Raw genomic sequence first — 23,166 nt, 5'->3', positions numbered from 1 at the left:
CAAACTAGCCTTATTCAACAAAGCTAAAGTAAAAACGATTTACCATTCTATGTCAATAGTCAATCTCTATGCTTCTCTAGATGTTAAATAAAATGCTACCAATAACTGACTCCTGCTACATTGCACTGTGCGTGTCAATAAATTAGCAAATATTCACAAACAGAATACTAGAAGTGAGCACACAGAGACTGTACAGTTTGTTCTAGTTTTTGATTGCAAGAGTGAAAAGGAGAGCGACGAAAATAAAAGATATAGAAAAGAGAGTCTCTGCATGGAGCTTCTGCTTCTTAAAGCCACATTTAAAGGAGGATTTATGCTCGAGGTGCTTCAGAAATGCCTGCCTGAGATCGGCGATGAGAATTTTAATGGTGTCAAATGGCACAATCTCTCCTCAGACGAGTGCGGGCTGATAAGTGGAGGGTTGAGCACTCAGGAAGACTGCGCTCCGCTTAAGGAGGAGACGAGGAAGGAAAGGTCGCCTAATCCACAGGCACTCACCGGTAAGCCACGTGGCCTCGGAATCGTGGATTTCAAGGTCTTTGCTGAAGACGTGGTCCACGGTTATCTTCTTCTTCAGCGCCAGGCTGTCATCCACATCTACAGGTGAGAAGGAAGTACATTAACAGTGCTGGGTCAGCCTGACTTTCTAAGCTCATATGGCTTAATGACAAAGCAGATAATAATAATATGGATTGTATTGGATTCTTGGGTCAAAGAAACATCATTAGTACTGTATAGCACTATATCTGCAGACAGCAGGTCTCCCCACCTACGTTATGAAAACTGAAATAACTCACTAAATGTCTTAATCTTAAAAAAATAACTCCTGACTTAAGAAGCGTAAAATGCATAAAATAAATCACACATCAAACATCTTCAGACTTCTATGCAAGGGCAGCATGTCACATGGTGCAGTAATGGAATTTCGAAGAAGACAGACAGACAGACAGACGGACACAGACACGGACACACACACACATACAATACATGCACAAATACGCCACCATCTCTCTTTTGTCTGTGATAGAAAATGACTGCAAATACCAGTTCAAAAGGAAAAGAGGATAGGCACCATGTGAGGCTCACTCCTCTCTAGGCTGACTATCGATCTGCCTGCATCGATCCAAATCAGCAAGGACTTTTACAGGGTTTAAGGCCTCAAGCTCCCAACCCAGCCCAGTGCAATTGGCTGACACTGCCAAGGGGCACTAGGTCTGGCAAGCCCATGACAGCGATCAAGAGAGAGAGAGAAAGAGAGAATTCAGCCCTACAGAGCCAGGTCAAAAAAATGAATTACAAGTTGAAGACAGTGGGCTCTGCATCAGTCTAATTCTATAAAAAACCTGCTGCGTTCCAAATGGAGTTTTGGAGCTACTTCATTACAGGGCGAGTGGGCTGAGATCTGCATAAATCACATAGAGAAAAGTGAAATCATGATTGCTTTACAATTTCATATCTAAGCAGCTAATTGGGAAAACCTGGCAAATGAACAAGAGAGAAAAACACTCAAACAGACTGCAGAGGCATTTCTGATGTAGTGCCAGTTTAAAGAATGACCAGATCAGCTGTGGTTTCATAATGTACACTAAATGAAACCGCACCGTCATTATCTACATTAAAGTCATATTAGCCCCTCAGAAGAACCTGGATAATAACCCATCATCCTCTCTGCAATACCATTGGCTCAAAACTGGATGTGTGTGTGTGTGTGTGTGTGTGTGTGTGTGTGTGTGTGTGTGTGTGTGTGAGAAAGACAGAGTGAGAGACAGGATTTCTGCTAGTATTTTTCCTTAACTCACAAAAACACTGCTGAGTGAATGTGTAAGCATGTCTGTGTGTGCATGCTTGTGTTTTTAATTGTGTGCTCTCTCTATACTGATATATCATGCCCACATGTTCCAATCTAGCGCTCTGAGCTAAGGCTCCTGTACTGTGTCCCTTCCTGTGTGTTTGTACGCTTCATATCTGTATCTGTGACCAAAGGCCTAGATTCTCTTGCCACATGTTAGTCTATTATCTGTGATGCCACACTACTAGACAGGGCAAAACCCAGAACGATCTGATTAAGGTCACTACCAAACATTTCTCAATTGATTCTATAGTACTTTTTCGCGTAAAATCCATTTCTGCTTGGGACATTTTTATATCACGCATAGTTAATGAGATAATTTGCATATTTGAATACATTAACAAATATGAATGTATAATAAAGAAATGTACTGATAATATGGCTGTAAATAGATAAGTTAATGGCTTTAGGTCCAAATAATATTCAAACTGTATTAAATATATTCTACGCGAAAAAGTACTATAGAATCAATTGAGAAAAGTTTGGTAGTGACCTTAATCAGATCGTGCTGGGTTTTGCCCTGTCTAGTAGTGTGGCATCACAGATAATAGACTAACATGTGGCAAGGGAATCTGCCCTGTCTATACATGTTGTTCTTCCCTCATTTTGGCCTCATCCTTCCCTGACGCTCCCGTCCCTGACACAAACACTTGAAATGTCACTCTCATAATCTGTGGGCATTGTGGGCTAATGTAATGAGCACAGTGCAACTTCAGTGTCGCTACCTGAAGTTGCACTGTGCTCACTGTGCTCACGTGTGTGTGTGTGTTTGTGTGTGTGTGTGTGTGTGTGTGTGTGTGTGTGTGTGTGTGTGTGTGTGTGTGTGCATGTGCGTGTGTGTGTGTGTGTGTATAGGCCCTACTCGGGGTCAGCAGGATGACCGAGGTGACGATGAGCGAACAGATGAAGAGGATGACCAGCAAGGCGATGGCGATCCCCTTCCAGTTCCTCTGAGGCGCATTGCTCCCCACCAGCTCCTGACAAACACACAAAACACACAACAGACTGTCATCAGCGTGCCCTGGTTTTGGCCATAAAATCATGTGTCATGTACTGTATAAAACACCACATCTTTGTTTTGGGGAAACTGAGGACATCCAATGTGCAGAATTTACTGAGGTTCGTACCAGTCTGATACATGGCTACATTCTGCATCATTTCTGTACCTGGAAGCTGATTGTGATTTGACAGACATGGCACATTCACAGTTTTACAGGCCATGAAATATTACAAACTGATTGCTCAGCTGAGTGGATCTAGCCTGATGGCATGCTGTGGTGCACATTGTAGTTCACACCTCCATGCGGCACAAATTAAACTGTCAACACCAAGCATTCATACACAAGAATGGTTTTATCTAACTGTTCTTACAGCAGGATGCTTTAGAGAATGTTAGATTTTTTGGTAACAAATCTCTTATGAACAATGAGGGATTATTCATGAGACTCTTATGAACAATCACCTACTCTAATATTCTGATGACTCAATGCAATCACAATAAAAAAAACATTAATTCATTTTTTTGTGTGTAATTAAATTGAATATTTACCAGTACCCTTCTCCCATATGATTATGGGTATCTGTAAGACTAGGTTCAACCATATGCTGTTATGACCATAACCTCTGTAGCTCTAATAGCACAAGACACAAATGCCTCTGTACTTTCTATAAACAGACATGTTAATAGGAGGACTGATAAACAAGACAGCATATTTTCCATGGAACAAGAAGCACCCCTTTTAGGGACTGCTATTTGCACCTCCAGGTAGCCCACGAGGAGATATTGGTGCTTCTGGAGATGAAACATCAACCCTGATAAAACCACTTTGCCAGGTTGTTCAGGCGGAGGCAACATAATGCAACATTGCCCCGGTATACTCAGTATAAGTGAAACAGAAATGTCACAAACATGGGAACATTATTCTCACCATACAAGCTTACTGAGAAGTTATGCATTTTTCCTCTCTGAGAAGACTGCAAAAAAGTCTAAAAACAAAAAACAATACTGGCTGGGTAAACGTTTTTCTTTCGGCCTCTGTCCCAACATATACACCTGTTGTTAAGGAACAGCCTGTGATCACACGGACTGTTAGGGAGTGGAGAGGAAGTAACTGAAACACTTCAAGGGTGTTTTGAGGCTACAGATTGGGATGTACTCTGTGAGCCCCATGGTGATGACATCAATTCCATGACTGATTGCATAACTGTGTACATCAATTTCTGTGTGGATAACATTGTGCCTACCAGGACAGTGCAGTGCTTCCCTAACAACAAGCCATGGATAACCAGGGACCTAAAGGAGGTGCTTAACAGAAAGAAGAGGGCCTTTAGGGATGGGAACAGAGAGCTACTGAGGAGTGTGCAGAAGGAACTGAAAATTATTATTATTATAACCTTTATTTAACCAGGTTAGTCTCATTGAGATATAAAATCTCTTTTTCAAGAGAGACCTGGCCAAGATAGCAGAACAAATAGTTACACATCACAATCACAAAACAAACACAAAAGAGGCAAGACAACTCAAGTGCATTCCAGATTAAATAAAAGTACCATTAATTAAAAGTACCATTAATTAAAATAAAGCTAAGGGAGAGCAAAGAGGCATATAGGAGGAAGCTGGAGAATAAACTCCAGCAGAACAACATGGAGGATGTGTGGTTGGGAATGAAGACCATCACTGGGTTCAAAGCGAAAGGGGCCTAGGCTGAGGGAAACCTGAACAGAGCCAACGAGCTGAATGTGTTTTTTAACAGGTTCAGCACAGGACCCCCTGCTTCCCCCTCCCACTCAACTCCACCACCCCTTCAGCTACATCCTCACACCTCCTCGACCCTCTCGATCACCACCATGGACTGCAACACAGCGCCATTAGCAACCTCCCCTGCATCAGGAAATACAGGGCCCTCCCCTACCTCCCCCATCAGCCTGTATGTTTCCAGGAGCCAGGTAAAGAGGCAGCTGGAGAGTCTGTGTCAGAACAAAGCTGCAGGCCCAGATGGCATAAGCCCCAGGGTCCTGAAGACCTGTGCAGAACAGCTATGTGAGATTCTACAGTGCCTATTCAACACCAGCCTGTGTCAGAGGAAGGTTACAGTGCTGTGGAAAACATCATGCCTTGTTCCAGTACCCAAGAAGTCTTCTCCATCAGTCCTCAATGATTACAGACCAGTGGCATTAACATCACACTGCATGAAAGTGCTGGAGAGATTGGTGTTGGCACACCTCAGACCTCAGGTGACCACCTCAATGGATCCACTGCAATTTGCCTACCAACTTGAGGTTGGTGTTGAAGATGCCATCATCCATCTGCTTCAGCGAGCCCACAACCACCTGGATGAAGCTGGTAGTGCGGTGAGAATAATGTTCTTCAACTTCTCCAGTGCCTTCAACACCATATAACCTGTTAGCAAAACACCATATAACCTGTTTTGCTAAGAGAGAAGCTACAAAGGATGCAGGTGGAGACATCCATAACATCATGGATTGTTGATTACCTGACGGAAAGACCACAGTTTGTACGGATGGGAGGATGTGTGTCCGAGAAGGTGGTTAGCAGCACAGGAGCACCGCAGGGGACTGTACTCTCTCCTTTCCTCTTCACATTATACACCTCGGACTTTCAGTACAACTCTGCAACCTGTCATCTGCAGAAATACTCTGATGACTCTGCAGTTGTAGGGTGTGTGAAGGATGGGGAGGATACTGAGTATAGATAACTGGTGAACAGCTTTGTAGCGTGGTGTGGAAACAACCACGTACTCTTAAATGTGGCCAAGACCAAAGAGATGGTAGTGGACTTTAGGAGGGCTAGGACAAAGTTGAACACGGTCTCCATCATGGGGGAAGAGGTGGAGGTAGTGGAAAACTACAAATATCTGGGAGTACATCTGGATAACAAACTGGACTGGAAGTGCACAACACTGAGGCTGTTTATAGGAAGGGACAGAGCAGACTACAGTATACTTCTTGAGGAAGATAAGGTACCATTTTCTTTGCAGCCATCTGCTGGGGTACCAGTATCAGGGCAAATGACACCAAAAAACTCAACAAGTTGATTAAAAGAGCTGGCTCTGTAATTGGAAGTACACTTGAACCCCTAGAGTTAGTTGTTGAGAGAAGGATGTTGCAAAAGCTCCTTAACATTATGGACAACACCTCACATCCACTGAACAAACTACTGGTCAAACAACAGAGTGTTTTCAGCTGGAGGTTGCTCCAACTTTGCTGTAACAAGGACCATTATAGAAAATCATTCCTGCCCACTGCCATAACTATTTACAACAACTCCCCTTTGTGCCGTGAGAGAAAATCTTATGCCGAGAGACAATGCAGTTTACAACCTCTTTAACAGAGACTATATCCAATTGTATTTATTTTTTAACTTGTATGTATGTTTATGTGTGATATATGTTTATATTATTTATTGCTGCTGTAACACCATAATTTCCCTCTGGGGATGAATAAAGTAATCTATCTATCTATCTATCTATCTATCGATCTATCTATCTATCTATCTATCTATCTAAATATTTAATCTAGGAGAGAGAGGATAAGACATAACTCTCTAATCACACAGATGGAAACACGCACACTAAGCATGCATAACAAGCTTCAGATCAACAGGTTCTTTGCAGGAGAAGATTGAATGTCCCATTTAAACACCATCTTGTCAACGAGACATGCAATGTCTTAGAGGGCAAGCTAATGGGGGGCAGAGAAAGGCTACTGGAGGGGGGGGGGGGGGGGTCAGCCCCTGGGACCTGCTCATCTAGTAGGAGGCACAGAACTGTGCTCTTTGCTATTTTAGGGCAAAATCAGCTCGAAGCCAGAGAAGCCCGGGAGAAGTCAAGTGGGATTTAACGATGATAAAGTGAGTAGTCTGCAGTCTGATTTCCTCACGCTTGTCAGAAAAGGGGGCTGGTAGAATGTCTGTGACAGAGGAACACAAACACGCTTGTCGCACCCTTTTCACTCCGAGCACAGCAGTAGACATGCTCATTTCCAACATTTGTTGTCAAACTGTTGATTACTGTGTAATATCACAAACAAGACTATACCTCAAAGTATAATCACAAGTATAAAACCAAAAGAAAACAGGAAACATACCACAAAAGAGTCCTGTAGAGTAAAACCAGCAGTGTCGAAAAGAAGTGAGGGACATACTGTAGCCTACTTTAGGCTTTCATTCACGCTATTTTGACCAGATGGCACTGGACAGACATGGACCAATCATCCTAAACACCGAACCAGCCCGTCATCAATCTCAGGTCTCCCGATCTCCACACATCATAGCATTATCTAAACTTGAGTTCTGTCATCATAGCATTATCTAAACTTGTGTTCTGTCATTGAACACAACAATGCATGTCCCCTGGCAGTGCAGTGCCCACCTCCTGTGACAGCGACCCTGACAGTGTTCTGTGCTTTCCAGAAGCAGAGTATTACATTTCTAAATGCATGCAAGCACAAGGACACTATCATTACCAAACAATAACTAGTGCTTACAAAGTGCCCTGGGAGGGGATGCAGACATCAATGGTTCTCCTATCCTGGTCACACATAAACCAGTCATTCATAGACCTTGACTAATGCTTTAAAAAACACATAACCCATAAATATCACAGTTATTTCAGCCTATTTATTTTCTGTCTGGTCTCCAGTGCACACACACACACACACACTGTGCCTGTTTTAATTGGCTGGCCAACCCGATTCTTTGAGCACAGCTTGCACTGGGTGCTGGGGAGGCAGACATCATGAAGCAGGATAATGCCAGTTCACCTTAGACGACCACCACGAGGGCTGGACACAGGGGAGGCCTGGAGTCTGATCAGTCTGCTTACCCCTGTGAGGCTCGTATGCAAGGTTGGATACAGACCACACTTAATTGGCACTGCAGTTATCGACAGGCTTCGGAGCTTTCAGTGTGCAGAGTGGCATTTCGATGCGTCTCTCCCATAGACTGTAAAAAATAGTCTCTCCGCGGCCATCTTAACCCTTAAAGGAGTACCGTCACACCGGTGTGACGGGAATGTTGAGAAATGAACATTCTAAAGAATATCTGGGTTCATTGAATTCAACATAGAATTTTAGAACCTTCAATTGTTGCGGAACTTGCAACATGCGTGGATGTGTGTGCATCAACGAGCTGTAATAAACAAGGCTTGTTGTCTGAGGTGTCTGCGGATGTTAGCTTGTGGATGGAGAGAAAATAATAAAACAAGAAAAGAGAAACATTGATTCAAATGGAAAAAAGTCTAGAAAGTATTTGATTTCTTTATTTAAGCTTGTCATCAACAGCTATACATCCGTTCTGTTTTGAAATGCACTGGCTTATATTCGATGCCTGTTTATCCACTTCAAGGTGACTTCAGAAAAGAGGTTTATGTCCGCATTCGAGACAGTGATGGAGGGGCCTAACAACTTTAATCGTGCCATTAAATAGGATCATTAGGTCCTCTGTACGTGATGGGCTCATTAATGGAATTCAGCATAGGCTTCAGCAGAGATCACACTGCTATCCTCCACGCTGTTATGTTGTCATTACAAGTTTAGCTGTATAGCTCAAAATACATTGTCTCTATTATCATGGCCAGAAAGTCGAAATTTGGACTTGGACTCGACTACAACACTGATTAATGTTATGTCATATTTAAGTATATAAGTATATATACTCTTTTGATCCCGTGAGGGAAATTTGGTCTCTGCATTTATCCCAATCCGTCAATTAGTGAAACACACTCAGCACACAGTTAACACACACTAATTCCGACGCAGTGAGCTGCCTGCTACAGTGGCGCGTGGGGAGCAGTGAGGGGTTAGGTGCCTTGATCAAGGACACTTCAGTCGTTCCTACTGGTCGGGGTTCGAACCACTAACCAGTAAGCCACGGCTGCCCCCCCTTAAATGTCTTAAAGTTCTGTAGTGGATTTTGAAATGCACTGTAGCACGCAGGCCATTTTGATGTGATGTTTTTCCTTCACCTCTATGATGTTTGAATGAATCAACGCTTCATTTAACTCCATTTCCACCAAAACAGCTATGAAATCCATAATCATGAGCTGAGAACAGCCTTCAGAGTAACAGGCTTTTCTACAGCTCATCATCCACGCTTGGATGAGTACTCATGTTTTTCCTGTTCGTGAAGAACTTCACCCATCCTGTGCATAACATCAGCCACGTTAAATTAACACTGAAAGCAACACACACAAAAAAATGGTGTTTGGGGAATTAAATATATTTCAGGGAGAGGATCATATGCCATATGACATGCTGCCAAGTAAGTAGTTTAGGCTGAAATGGGGAACATATGCCTTGCCAGCCACATAGAAAAGACTCCAGTCTCAAAGCAGCTCGTGAATAGCCACACAAGCCCCCTGTAGTTTGATATGTTGGCAGAGCAGACAACAAATATGTTCATATGGGTAAACTGTTTGAATTGTTAAATTGTAGAAATGCTGACAAAGAATTTCACAGAGAAATCGGGATCCCAGACACACAAGCATGAGGCCCTTTTTAACATAAGATGATGCTGCAGATGCACAGAACAAATATTCAAAACAAACCAAACAAAACTAGTTTACTCCAATCTATGTACATATCTAACATTTGATCTAACTAGATAACTAAGCTACTGACTTAAAGGTGCCCTGCCACACAAAACCGTTTTTTACTTGCATTTTTTTAAATATGTTAGGTCCATATGTGTTTGTGTAATGTTGTGATTGTAAAAATGAACTGTTACCTCCTCTGTCAGCTCTAGCCATTGAAAATAAATAAGTGGAGAAATCAGGCCAATTAAATAAACTGGTCAGTCTGACGTGGTATTGACTGAGCTCATTACTATTCATGAGCTCGTCCAGTTGAGACCGCACCCACAGAATTGATCTAAGTGACAGTTTTCGTATGCAAGGATGGCTGAACGTCAATGGGCTTGTGCGCTATGCACATGTTGCCCAAGAACCCAGAGTTGAGGATCAAATGGCTTCAGTTTATTTTTTGGAACAATGCCGCAACACTATAATTCGAAATTAGTTCTCTGTTGATCACATTTTGAAGAGAGTGACTTCAACAACTTTGGTGAGTTCAGCAGAGGCTTCACAAAAAGGTTGCTGTTGAAGCCTGGAGCAGTAGCTATCGTGGCAGTCTACTACCAGTACCCAGCCCGTAAGTAAAACACTACTGTCAACTCAAGGAAGTGCTATGTTACAGCGGAGGGGTCTTGTTCCGCCCTGAAGGGACCTATTTCCCGATAATGACCGGCGTTCTACAGTATACATTATCCCGCTTATTACATGGCTACTTGCCAAAACGAAACAATAAACTCCCCATGATATGACTCTTTAGCCTACATAGCCTAGGCTATAGCTGAGAAACATATAGTTCGCAACAACACATGCTGAACTTGAATCAAACATTCTTTAGAACATAGCTGATCAACCGTCTGCTTTCACTTTTGAATGAAGTTCCAGTACTTGCAGAGTGATATGAAAGACGTGAATTAGAAGCACAAAACCCATTTTCCTTGACAGCAGTCTGTTATCGAGAAATATCAGACCACGGACGTTGGGAAGGCTCATTCAAGTGACTGGAGCATTCTTCAGCATTATGAAGAGCCTTGTTTACAGGTTTAATCCACTCGCTAGCCTAGCAGGTTTTATGTTCATTTGCACAATGCTAGCACTTGCTAGCCAAGCTAAGTTCATGCCATGAAGCTAAAATTAGTTAATAACAGCTGTCGCCAAGATGTCATGTTATGGAGGAAACCGACTAGCTGTTAGCCAATCAGAGTCAAGCAGCTGAGCTCGTTGAATATTAATGAGAACTGTGCACACTATTTTAATGTCTGTCCTGGAAAATTGATAAATCACCAAATGTCCCGTTTTTTGGTGCAAAGGCACTTCTATTTTTTTAAGTATTCCCTAGTTTCACTTTCAATAAAACCTACGTTCCGCTCCTGCAATCCTACTATTTTTCTTAAGTTATCTTGATTGTATCCTGCTGTCGGAGGCAGGCATGCGCTTATTTGATTGGTTGTAATGCAGCTGTCGGAGGCAGGCATGCGCTTATTTGATTGGTTGTAATGCAACTGTCGGAGGCAGGCATGCGCTTATTTGATTGGTTGTAATGCAGACCTGCGAAACGAAAGTTTACCTTAACCATCAGCATCACCTAGCAACTACCGGCCACGCGCAGCATGTCCAAGAGAGTGAGTGCGTGCGGGTAGGCAACAGATTGGAGAGGGTAGCCTAGTAAAAAAAAAAAGAAATTTCGTTCGATTTAGTTTGATAAAATGGGGGGCGAGACGGAGGAGGATATAGGCCTTCAATCAAAGTCAGGGCCAGCGGCGAAGAAAAAGAGATACACAGTATACAACACCGACAGGGTGAAAATTGGTAATGGGTATATTAACAAGTTAATATTATGCATAGTATTGATAATGTTTTATGGACTAGCCTTATATCTTAAACGAGCTGGTGAAAGGGCATTATAAGAAACATTTAGACTCAGCAACCTTAAAGTGACAATGAATGCACCATTTTTAGTTAAACAGTATAACATTTGCAGCATTTGTTAATAATTTATTATTTAAAACCAGTAATAGGCCTAGTATAACTATGAATTATAGGCATTTAACATTAATCAAAATCTTAACTTTTTGTGTGTGTGTGTGTGTGTGTGTGTGTGTGTGTGTTGGGGGGGGGGGGGGGGGGGGGGGGGGGCAAATCAAATGTGGCAACCCTACTTTCTATACCACGGTAGAATAGCTTGAAACAAGGTAACCAAGGCATTTTTTTCATGGAGTCCATGGTAGAACTTCTTTAAAGGTACCGGGCATTAAATTTCACATTCAACAAAGTATACTACCTCATATGATTGGGCTATAATATGCCAAAAACAAATTTCCCTGAGAGGGCATTATGTTTTATCATGCAAGTGCTGTTTTTGTTTTTCTTTGAAAACTGTTTGCTGTGCCTGGGGGATGTGGCCTCCCTGTGCACATCATAATGAAATTCTCTCTCCACACAATGCTTTAGATCTCAAATGAGCCAGTTGTTTCTGTTAAGTTTCTGTGGCAACTGGAGGGAACATGGCTGAAGGTATAATAAGCACCTGCCCCTTACCAGCTGCTGTGTAGTCTTCACTCAATGTCCCTCGGCATTCTCTTTACACCACCCCACCCCCACCCTGCACACACACGCACACACACGCGCGCGCACACGCACACACACACACACACACACGCACACACGCGCACACACACACACGCGCGCGCGCATGCACACACAAACTCACACACACACTTTAGTGTACCATTGCCTGGCATGACACTGCTATTAGTTAACTTCAATTGTTTACCATTATTTCTGAAAAAAGCACACCATACTGCCTCTTCTCTCAGACAACAAAAGATGTTCTTGCTTGTTCCCTTTCAGGTGAGCACTCCAGTACATCAGAGTAAACAACGCTGGCAGAGGAAGATGGGCATATTTACAGGCTGTTGTGATTTGAGATGATGAGGAAGGAAATCAAGAGACAATAGAAGCACTGAGAAACCATAAGGACCTGAGCTTCCTCTGGGAAGATAAATCCTTTTGATTCTATTTTGAAGGCTTCCTCTTCATCCACTCATCTTGAGGTGAATTATTCAAGTATTTTTTTGGAGGATGGAGCACATGGCTTACCATGATTTGAACGTGACAGTTTGGTAGCAGCTGAGATAACGAAATAATCAAAATAAAGGTTGCATACATCAGAACAGTATATTTCCTTGCCTCTAAACATATCTAGTGGATATATGAATAGGCCTGTTCCGTCCAATCTTCTTTGATCCCACATCAGTATGCCTTTCAGCAAATGCACTGCACCCCACATCCATATCACCCCAGACAAAGAAGCCCATATCCCTTCACTGCAAAAAGTTTCTTGCCTAAAATTTAGTCCTTCTGAACTAGGGCTGTCAAAATAACTGATACATTTCGATTAATTAGTTTGAGAAAAATAACTGATTAAAAAAAATAACGCAGATTAATCGATTCCGTATGACTTTTGACCCCGAGCCATTGTAGTCAGTAACCATTAGACTGTAAAATGAAGGAGAGAGAAGAAAATGTGCTGCCTAGATCATTGATTGGAACATTTACTTTTAAAAAACGGCCTGATGTGTTGATAAAAATGAAGTGTTGATTAAAATAAAGTCCTCTGCAATGTCTGCAGCAAGGAATTTGCATATCACCGGAGTTCATCAATTCTAAAGTCGCACATCAATTCAAAGAAATAGTGTTGACATTGAGGAGAGTGTTCATTTCTTTTTATTGTGTTCCCACAGGTTATATCTGTGACCTGAAATACCTTGTACTGTATGTGAAAAACAACTTCTTCCCGAAGCACTTTTGAATTTATTTCCTCAGCATATTAGGTCATATCATAGATTATTATGGCCATTATTAAAATAATAATAAAAGAGTTTTTGAACTTTGATGTCACTAATGCTGATTATTTAATGATTCATTTGAATTTAAATATTTAAAATACTTTCACAGCAAAAAATATATGCGATTAATTTAGATTAATTAATCACAGAGTATGTAATTAATTAGATTTTTTTTTTTAATCGATTGACAGCCCTAGTGTAGACAACTGCGTTACAAACTAACCCCATGCATTACTATGGAAGATTTTTTGAGTGCTGTATCTCCTCATTAGAAAGTCACAAAAAAAAAGTAACTAAGTAACTTTTACTTAAAGTGCATTTTAAATGAACTACTTTTGTAGCTTGAGTAGCTACAATATTTTCATACTTTTTCCACCTCTGATCATTCATTAAGCCTATCGGAAAATCCTGACAGGTCAAACTGGACACGAACCCGATGCAAAACCAAAACGAGAAAAAACTCTAAAAATTATGTCTTTTTTAACCAATTTGTTGACCTTTACCGTTTCATGGCTTCTGCGGAGAAATCGCCACACACACTGAACTTGAATCAAGCATTCTTCAGGACGCAGCTGATCAACCCGTCTACTTTCACTTTCAATGAAATCCACTAGTGAACGGACTAGGCTACTTGCGGCGTTATATTCGGAAAGATGTGAGCACAAAACCCGTCGTCATTGTCAGCGCCTAACAATGCTCTGTGTTATACAGAAATATAGCCTACCTCTGACCGAACCCAATCCCCCCCCCCCCCCGCATGTTCATTGGACTTGGACTTGAGCAAAACAAACGTATGTACAAGAAAATGCCACAGTAGAACACAACAACTCATGCACTTCCACCAATGGGTGGACCTGGGAGCTTGAATGAGTCTTGATGAAGGCACACCACCTCCAGCTGAACCTCTCAAAGACTGAACTGCTGGTCCTTCCAGCTAAACCAACCATAGACCATGACATCAACATCAAATTTGACTCCCTGTCTGTTTCACCTACCAGGACTGCAAGAAATCTAGGAGTTGTTCTCGACAACCAACTAACCTTCTCAGATCATGTTGCCTCAGTCGCCCGGTCATACCGTTTCGCACTCTACAACATATGAAAAATCAGGACTTACTTGACTCAAGATGCTACCCAACTTCTGGTTCAGGCAATAGTGATCTCACGACTTGACTACTGCAACGCCCTCCTGACAGGTCTCCCAGCCTGCGCAGTGAAACCCCTTCAGATGATCCAGAATGCGGCGGCGCGCCTGATCTACGACCAACCCAAAAGGGCACATGTTACCCCGCTGCTCATCCAGCTACACTGGCTACCTATGGCGGCTCGCATCAAATTCAAGGCTCTAACGCTTGCCTACAAAGTAGTCTCCAGTTCTGCTCCCACCTACTTGAATGCCCTCATACAGACATACGCTACCGCTGCGCTTCTCAGACGAACGACGTCTAGCTCTACCACCGGTACGCTCAGGCCAATCCAAACTTTTCTCATCTGGTGTTCCTCGTTGGTGGAACACACTGCCAGTTTCTTACAAGGGCAGGGACATCCCTCTCCATTTTCAAAAAACTCCTGAAGACCCATCTCTTTAGAGAACATCTCCTCTCATAGCACCACTTACAACAAGTCTTGCTGATCCTAGCACTCACCAGCCGTCTGGTACTGAACTGACACTCAACTATTTAAAAATATAGGCCGATATCATTATTAAATACAGACCATAAAATAATTACATCAATTTTAGCTAATAGGTTAAAACATACTATTGCAGACATAATAAATACTGATCAGTGCGGTTTTATTCCAGGACGCCTCCTGACAGATAATGTAAGACGAACACTGAACATAATTGATTATGCGAATCAAAAAGAGAATGAAGAACTCCTTCTGATGACTTTAGATGCTGAAAAAGCTTTTGATTTAGTTAGTTGGCCTTTTATGTTTGCTGCAATGAGGAGCTTTGGATTAGATGATGAGTTCTGTCGATGGATAAAAGCAATGTACTGTACACCAGCCCTGTTTCTTTAGTAAAAACAAATGGTACACTATCAAGACGGTTCCCAATTCAAAGAGGTACAAGACAAGGAGACCCTCTCTCTCCACTCCTTTTTACTATCTACATTGAAGTTCTTGCAATAGCCATAAGACAAAATAAAAACATTACAGGGATAGCAATAGGGAAGGAAATACATAAATTAGCACTTTACGCAGATGACATAATACTTTACTTGACCTTGCCAGAAAATTCAATACAACATTTGATGGGAGTGATTGAAGAATATAGTAAAACCTCAGGATATAGAATAAATAAAAGTAAATGTGAAGCTTTAACTATTGGAATGCAAATGAATCAATGGTTAAAAGATAGCTATAACATTAAATGGGAAACAAAAAACATAAAATATTTAGGTATTTATATAAGTAATGATTTGAATGATTTATATAAAAACAACTATGCTTCTTTGGAATTAAAGATAAGACAAGACCTAAATAGGTGGAAATTAATTCCTGATGGAATATACAGTAGAGTTGAGACAATTAAGATGATGGTACTCCCACAATTACTTTTTTTATTTCAAGCACTACCAATCACACTCCCACCAACATTCTTCACTACATGGACTAAGATGATTGCAAATTTCATTTGGAATGATAAAAAACATAGAATCAACTTTAAGCTATTAACACAGCCAAAAGAGAAAGGAGGTTTAGGGACTCCACATATACAAAACTATTTTTTTGCGACACAAATGTTAACAATAATGAAATGGATGAGCAGTAGTACTGAAACAAGATGGATTCATATCGAGAAAGAGCTGACAAATGGAGTAATTGGAACTCTGCCTTTTCTAGGAAAAGAGACACAAAAACAATACATACAGTCATTCTGCATTGGAAATACCATAAGGAATTGGAAACAAATGAGCAAACGTTTAAAATTTCAGACTGAAAGTATACAACTTAGACAAATGACACAAGATCCAGACTTCATAGCGCATAAAACAGATAACATTTTAGAATCATGGGCCAATAAAGGACTAATATTATTTGCACAGCTTTTTGAAAAAAATACAGTTGACACATTTGAAGCTCTATCGGCAAGATTTAGCTTACAGCAAAAACATTTCTTTAAATATTTACAAGTTAGAAGTTATATTAAACAAAATGCAGAAAAGGAAATCAGAAATGAGGTATTAACTTTTTTATTAGAAACCAGAAACAAAAGTAGTGATGGACTCGCAAGTGCTTATAAGATATTGCAAAAAATGACAAACGTAGAATATAAAGCAAAAGAAAAATGGGGAAAAGAGCTATCTGTAAACATATCAGATGAGGCCTGGAGCGACTCTTTAAAAGAAAACTTTAAAACAACTCAGTCAAAACACTGGAAAGAGTTTGCATGGAAAATAAGCCAGAGGTACTTCACTACACCTGACCAATGTGGAAAACAAATTTTAGGAACAGCATGTTGGAGAGGATGTGGTGAAGGTAAGGCAAATCACACTCACATTTTTTTCTCATGTCCGGTAATAAGGTCCTTTTGGGAAGAGGTAGGAAGAGCTATTTCACACATCTTTGATTTAAAAGAACCCCTCACATTAGAAAACTTTTTAGGCATTGGCATAAAATCTAAGATTAAAACAAAGTACTGCAAACTTTTTAATATCCTGAGACTAACGGCACTTAAGCAACTCACAAGGCTATGGAAACAACCAAAACAACCTGTAATACTTACATGGTACAATACAATAGAAAAAGTTTTGGAAATGGAGAAAATTATATTAAAAACTAGAAACCGTTCAGAAATATCAAATAAAACTTATCCAGAACTTATACTTAACAAAATAAATAACTACTTTGAAAATATATGTGTATAACAGACCTGCCTCTACAATGACACTCATACAGGCGCACACTCATGCACACATTCATACACTTATATACATACATACATACATGAACACAGGTAAGCCAATTCACTTATGTCTATTATTTAATTACTTATGTCTTGTATTTATGTCTTTGTCTTTGTCATTTGCTGGGGATGTTTGTTTTTGTTGTTGTGATGTTCCTCCTTTTTTTTTTTTTTTTCTGTCAATGTAATGTCTGTCAATGATTGTCCGTCAATGTTATGTTTTTTGTGTTTTGTTTCTGTTGGTGATTGTTTATTTTTTGAAGGACAAAATATAAAAATGTTAAATAGTAGTGCAGTAGAAGACCTGACATAATGATTTGATTGTAAATGAAAGCACTACATTTAAATAAAGTAATAAAAAAAAAAAAAAACTATTTAAAAACAGCACTCACTGATGCACTTATTCTTACTGTACTCTACCGTTTTTAAATTGTCCTAATGGGTGGATGGGAGGGAGGAAGATAGAGAGGATAGAGAGAGGGTAGCAGTGACAAGGTTGGGGTTGGTCGGAGGAAAGGAGGGATGAGAGGGAGGAGAGGAAACCTTCCTCTCAGCAGTTTCTGTTTGGGTGACACTTGGAGTGGGGAGGCAAAGAAGTGACCTGATGCCTCGATTGTATTCTTGGGATTTGGCTGAATGGGAAGGTGAGCTGTATATTTTACAACTAACTTCTAAATATAAGGAGATACTGCTTAAGTATGACTGATGACTGACAACCGAGTCGATTAAAAAAAAAAAAAAGAACTGCCATGTTTTGTTATAAACAAATTCATCGCAGCATCTGGGGTATTTTTTTCTGTCAGCAGCCCATTAATAAATGAAGGGCATTAACTGCTAAATTAAGAATGCATGCCAGCTAAGGATCGGGTTCAGACCGATAGGAGCATCTGTCTGCTTCTGTTTCAACTGAAAGCCCTCCCTTGGAAACTTGGATTCCTTGCCTCTGGAGCCGTGAAGGACGTGAATATGGGCTATTAGTGCCTTTTGTAACAAAGAACAACCACCGCCAATATGCCTTGTGCAGATCAGACAACACAAGAACATAAAAAGGGTCAACTAACCACTTGATACTTGGCCCTTGGTGAAAATGTAACTTTAACCTCAAACAGTAACCTTTAAACAGTAATTTCACTCAGTGTTTTCACAAAAAGGACAAACATTTCTAGATGCCTCTTTTCAGTTTTATACGCCAGACCAAACAGTATGCCCATAATAGATGCTGCTGAACTTGTGCCACAGCTGGTTTATTTAGTCCCACCCACAAAATAACAAAATAACAAATGACAGTGTATTACATAATATGTAATGTATGTCATTTAGTAGGGGCCTTATTCATTGTGTATATATATATATATATATATATATATATATATACACAAGCTATGTTTGCAGTCAAGGAAAGTTGTTTTTGCACTCCAGTCCAAAATTGTGTTCTCTGTCATTAGCTGTCAATTGATATTCAGTGGACAGAACCTTACTGTTTACCTGAGGCCCTTCAGCTGTGACCACAGACCAAGCCGACAGTCGAATGCCTGACCTGCCAATGACCATATGTATCTCCAATCGGTGTGGAGTGTGCAGCTCCACCAACACCGATGGACCTCCGTCGACTAATTAGAAATAGATATATCATGCACTGTCTTTAGTGAGCAAGAGCTGTTTGGAAATGTGCACAAATTTGGACAGTGCACAGGTTTTTAAGGCCAGATTTTTGTTGGAAGAGAATGAAGTTTCTATCAGCACTTTTATGAGCATAAATGGACTAGGGGGGGGGGGGGGGGCTTGTTGTTACATTAAAGGGACACCAGGCCAGCCTGATGCTTTTTCTCTACGAAACTCCCCCTAGCTCGGTGTGAAGCTCTTTTCCTTTTCTTTGCGTCTTCCGTCAAGGGTTTTCGCTGCTTCTTCGCCGGCTCTACCATTATACACACGTTTGCAACAATCTAGTGTTTCGTTAGCCTACCGCTGTGCTGTAAACTGATCCTGCTTCGGTCGGCGGGTAGGATACACCGAACTTGCAAGTGGGATATTCTTTCTACAGGCAGTAGGGGCGGGCGAGAGAGCCTTCATTCGCCCCGTAATGAGTCATTTAACCATATACCGACTTACAAAGATGATTAATTAACATGAAAACGTTGCCTGGTGTCCCTTTAAAATGTTTTATTCACCAATAGAACATCAGCAATTTATCCTAGCAGTTTGTAGGTGATGTGGTGCACTTTTCCCACAAGCACCCCAGCAAAGACCTTTTCAAGTGATGCTACTGTATTTCCCATTTAAATCACCTTGAATCCTAAAGTATATAGTGACATGGACAAAGACATAGATACACAGAGCACATGGAATCTAGCAGAATAATGCATTGTAATGCACAAAACAAGACATTTGTTCTCTTGCTACAAAGGAAGGGGAGCCATTGTTGCAACAGCCTGAAAGTTACAGACTTAAGTTAATGACATTTGGCATTGTTCTGCTCACTGTTTGGCTGCTGCTAACTTGCCTATTAAATCATTTAAACCTCTGCCGTTTCCTTTTGAGCGCTACACCCTCTGAATTAATTATTAAATATCCAGTTTCACTTCTGCTGTTCTGTCGCCATATTGCTGCAGGAGGTTTTCTCTCGAGTGGTCACTTGTCGGCCCTATCATAATAGCTTTGAAAACACACACTTAATGTGTACATGAGGCTTCCCAAATTGGCCATTACAGTCACACCACAACTATAATTCTGTGTGTCTGTCTCCCTGTCTATCTACACATCTTTAAACCCTTGAAATGCATGAAAGTATCTTTAAAAAGTGTGTGTGTACACCACACCTGTGTTTGTATGTGTGTGCCTGTGTTTAAGTGACAGAGACAGACCGAGAGACAGAGAAACTGCTATCCCCTATTCTGTCCACTTACGTGACGCTTGAAATCACAGAAAGAGAGACTGATAGTGAAACCTCCAGGCCCTGGCCCATAGAAACCCTACATTGAAACACTATAGGGTGCACACACACATGCTTCTATTGTGCAACCAAGTGCCATGGCAAAGGGCTGTGGGTGTCAACAAAGGAGACAAATTGCTGTAACTTATCAGTCATCATTATACACAGATGCATGCAGGCACACATGCACGCATGCACACATTTATAGCCAAAAACGCTGCCAGTATTTTCCCTCATAAGATGGATGCAAATAGATTCTTGCTACATGCAAAACGCAAAAAAAGGCTTATGTATTTTTACTGCTATTGAATCACCAACACCCCAGAGAGAGCACACAATGAATTGACAAATCTCATATCTTTATCCATCTGCTCGAGGTGACAGCTGCATCTTATGTTTACTATTGTTTACAGGTGATCAAATTAATTCATAAACTATGTATCTATGTATGTGAGCAGTGTATTAATGATGTCCCTCCCACAGACACAGTGTCTTAAAATACATGACCCTGCTTGCGTATCAGAAATTACACACTTAATCAATTGAGTCAAATGAAGGTCAAAATGGTTATGAGGATTCACACGGATCATTTAGCTATCCTGTTCCACTACTCTAGCCTGGGGGACAGAGGGATCTGGGAACACGTTGGGATTTTGTATGGCAGATCTGTCTGGCCACTCTCCCGGTGCCAGTGATTTCCATTCCCAGGAAAAATTCACAAGCGCTTATCCGGCATGGGGCAAGCCTTATACAATGCCAGACGGAGGAGGGCGGTTGGCACCACTTTTGTACACAACCAATGGCTGCACTGATGGTGTCAGTATTCAACAATATGTGTAATTTTCGTTGAAAACTTTTTTACAATTTACAAAGATGTGTTTTGCTGTGCCGCCAAAAAGATTTGTTGAGAAAGAAATCGAGACGCTCCTAACAGGATTCAGACTACTACCTAGCACTACTGAAGTTTGAGACATTCCTAACAGGATTCAGACTACTACCTAGCACTACTGACGTTTGAGACGCTCCTAACAGGATTCAGACTACTACCTAGCACTACTGACGTTTGAGACATTCCTAACAGGATTCAGACTACTACCTAGCACTACTGAAGTTTGAGACATTCCTAACAGGATTCAGACTACTACCTAGCACTACTGACGTTTGAGACGCTCCTAACAGGATTCAGACTACTACCTAGCACTACTGACGTTGCCATCCATGAAGCTGGCACGGCATGCTTTGTTCTGACCTGATCAGGTATTTGAAATACATGCCAGGAAAATATGGCACACCAGCTGACACTGAATCTAGTCATCATTCAAGACCACACAGAGCTGTGGCCTGTACTATAGAGGTGTAGTACAAATAATGATCCCTTCTGCAGACCTGAGGGGCGGGATAATCGGTTGTCTTTCAAATTCCCTCTGCACGCAATAGGACAGCGCTGAGTCCCATGCGTTTTCCCACCAGCGGAGCTAGTTGGCTAGTTCAAACTTTTGCCATCTTAAAACAAGCTTAACTCGTGTCACACTGTTGGCCAACAGCAACATCCATCTTCTTTGTTTTCAAGTAGCAGGGAATTCAAGCCAAACCGTTGCAACTCTGCCATCAATCATTATGTTAAGCCCGCCTAACGACTCTATACACGATTTGATTGGCCTGATAGAAGTTTAATTTTTCGAGCTCACAAGCCAACGGAGAGTTGCTAGACTAGCCCTGGAAGCAAATGTAATTTGCTGCCGCTAGGGTGCGTCTAGATTTCTAGGCTAGTAACTAGTATGAATGAGCCTTAATTACTGTGCATATTATGTACACATGGCACCTAAAATGTCAGAAGTATCCATTCTTTTAGCCTTATAGATATTTCAGGGACTTATACTAACCCAGGCCTCATGAAACACCAACACAGTCATCATCACTTTGCTAAACATTAGTCAAGCAAGAAAAAAACAATTGAGGCAGAGGCAGAAATCTGATAACAATCTGATTGAGACTGGGAGATTTGGATGGTAATGATGCTCACAGCCAGGGACAAGATATTGAGGTAGGACCAGTGGAGGACAGGGACGAGACTTCAATTGCAGATGCCTTTTTGAAAATGGAAGACACACATTCATTAGACTTAGCCAACAGCACATCACCGCTCCTTTCAACCAGGCCCAGAGAAGCGGTTAAAGCTCTGAGAGAAATCAGATGCCAGTCTCCTGGGCAGGGCTAAGCTGAATTAGGATTTTAGAGGTTTGGGTTGATTGGCAGCATGCAGGGTAAACACTGAGCACAGAAGAAATGGGTAGACAGCAGGGTGCCTTCACTACTGAGAGCAAGAGAGTGTGTTAAAGCAAGAGTTCTCGATAAAGTAAAATGCCCTGGTCACAGGTGCTGCTGCTAATGATGGAAAAAAAAACATTTGAGTGTGTGTGTGTGGCTTACATTTTTTTCTCTGTGTATGGCCAAATCAGATGTGTTCTCAAATCACTGATATTCACAGCACAACATCCATTAAAACATTTAGTGCGTAGACCCATCTCAGTCCATGTGCAACTAAAAACTGATAGTGCCCCTTTCCTCATGCAGGCACTGTGCAAAACACTACACATTGTTTCTTGACTGTAACTTACATGATGAGCTATCCCCATCTGACATTACACCATTCCTGTCCAGAGGAAAAAAAACACTCAAACAGAAAGTTCAATATGAAACACTTTGCCTCCGTTCAGGGAGCATACTGATTGCTCAGCCTGTGAGTGAGTGCATTTGCTCAAGCGGTGCATGATAATTATCCATGGGAGGCTACTGGGGTCAACCCAAAGAGGATCATTGTTTTTGTTCCCAAGCACTGGAGAATAATGAAAAACCAAAAACAATCTTGAGCAAAGTTGTTGGCCCAAAAATGATGTTTTTTAGGATCATGATGACTTTTGCGGTGGCTTTTAAGGAACACAATACAATTTTGTTATGTGGTTCAGGCCAGAAACAACTCGCGGGAATGTAAGAGAAGCCTTCTCCTCATAACATCGCCATGTCACCAAAAGACAGCATCTT

At 41.3% G+C, this 23,166-nt stretch overlaps 1 protein-coding gene and 1 long non-coding RNA gene across 6 annotated transcripts in view; one reads left to right on the top strand and one right to left on the bottom strand.

The window, feature by feature from the left end:
* LOC121704283 (dipeptidyl aminopeptidase-like protein 6) overlaps positions 1-23,166 on the bottom strand; it is a 118,513-nt gene that overhangs the window by 29,863 nt on the left and 65,484 nt on the right. For all 5 annotated transcript variants that reach the window (XM_042084757.1, XM_042084758.1, XM_042084755.1 and 2 more), the window contains 2 exons: positions 2,712-2,826; positions 499-597 (listed from right to left, as the gene is read on the bottom strand). In XM_042084757.1, the coding sequence (XP_041940691.1) occupies positions 499-597; positions 2,712-2,826 (214 nt within the window). The remainder of the gene's footprint in view (positions 1-498; positions 598-2,711; positions 2,827-23,166) is intronic.
* LOC121704339 lies at positions 357-3,366 on the top strand. Its single transcript, XR_006030434.1, has 2 exons — positions 357-603; positions 2,705-3,366. It is a non-coding gene; the product is annotated as an uncharacterized LOC121704339 (long non-coding RNA).

The sequence above is a fragment of the Alosa sapidissima genome, chromosome 1, assembly GCF_018492685.1.
Source record: "Alosa sapidissima isolate fAloSap1 chromosome 1, fAloSap1.pri, whole genome shotgun sequence".
NCBI classification, from domain to species: domain Eukaryota; kingdom Metazoa; phylum Chordata; class Actinopteri; order Clupeiformes; family Clupeidae; genus Alosa; species Alosa sapidissima.
Note: the sequence above shows the minus strand (reverse complement) of the source record. Positions and strands in the feature narration are given on the sequence as shown.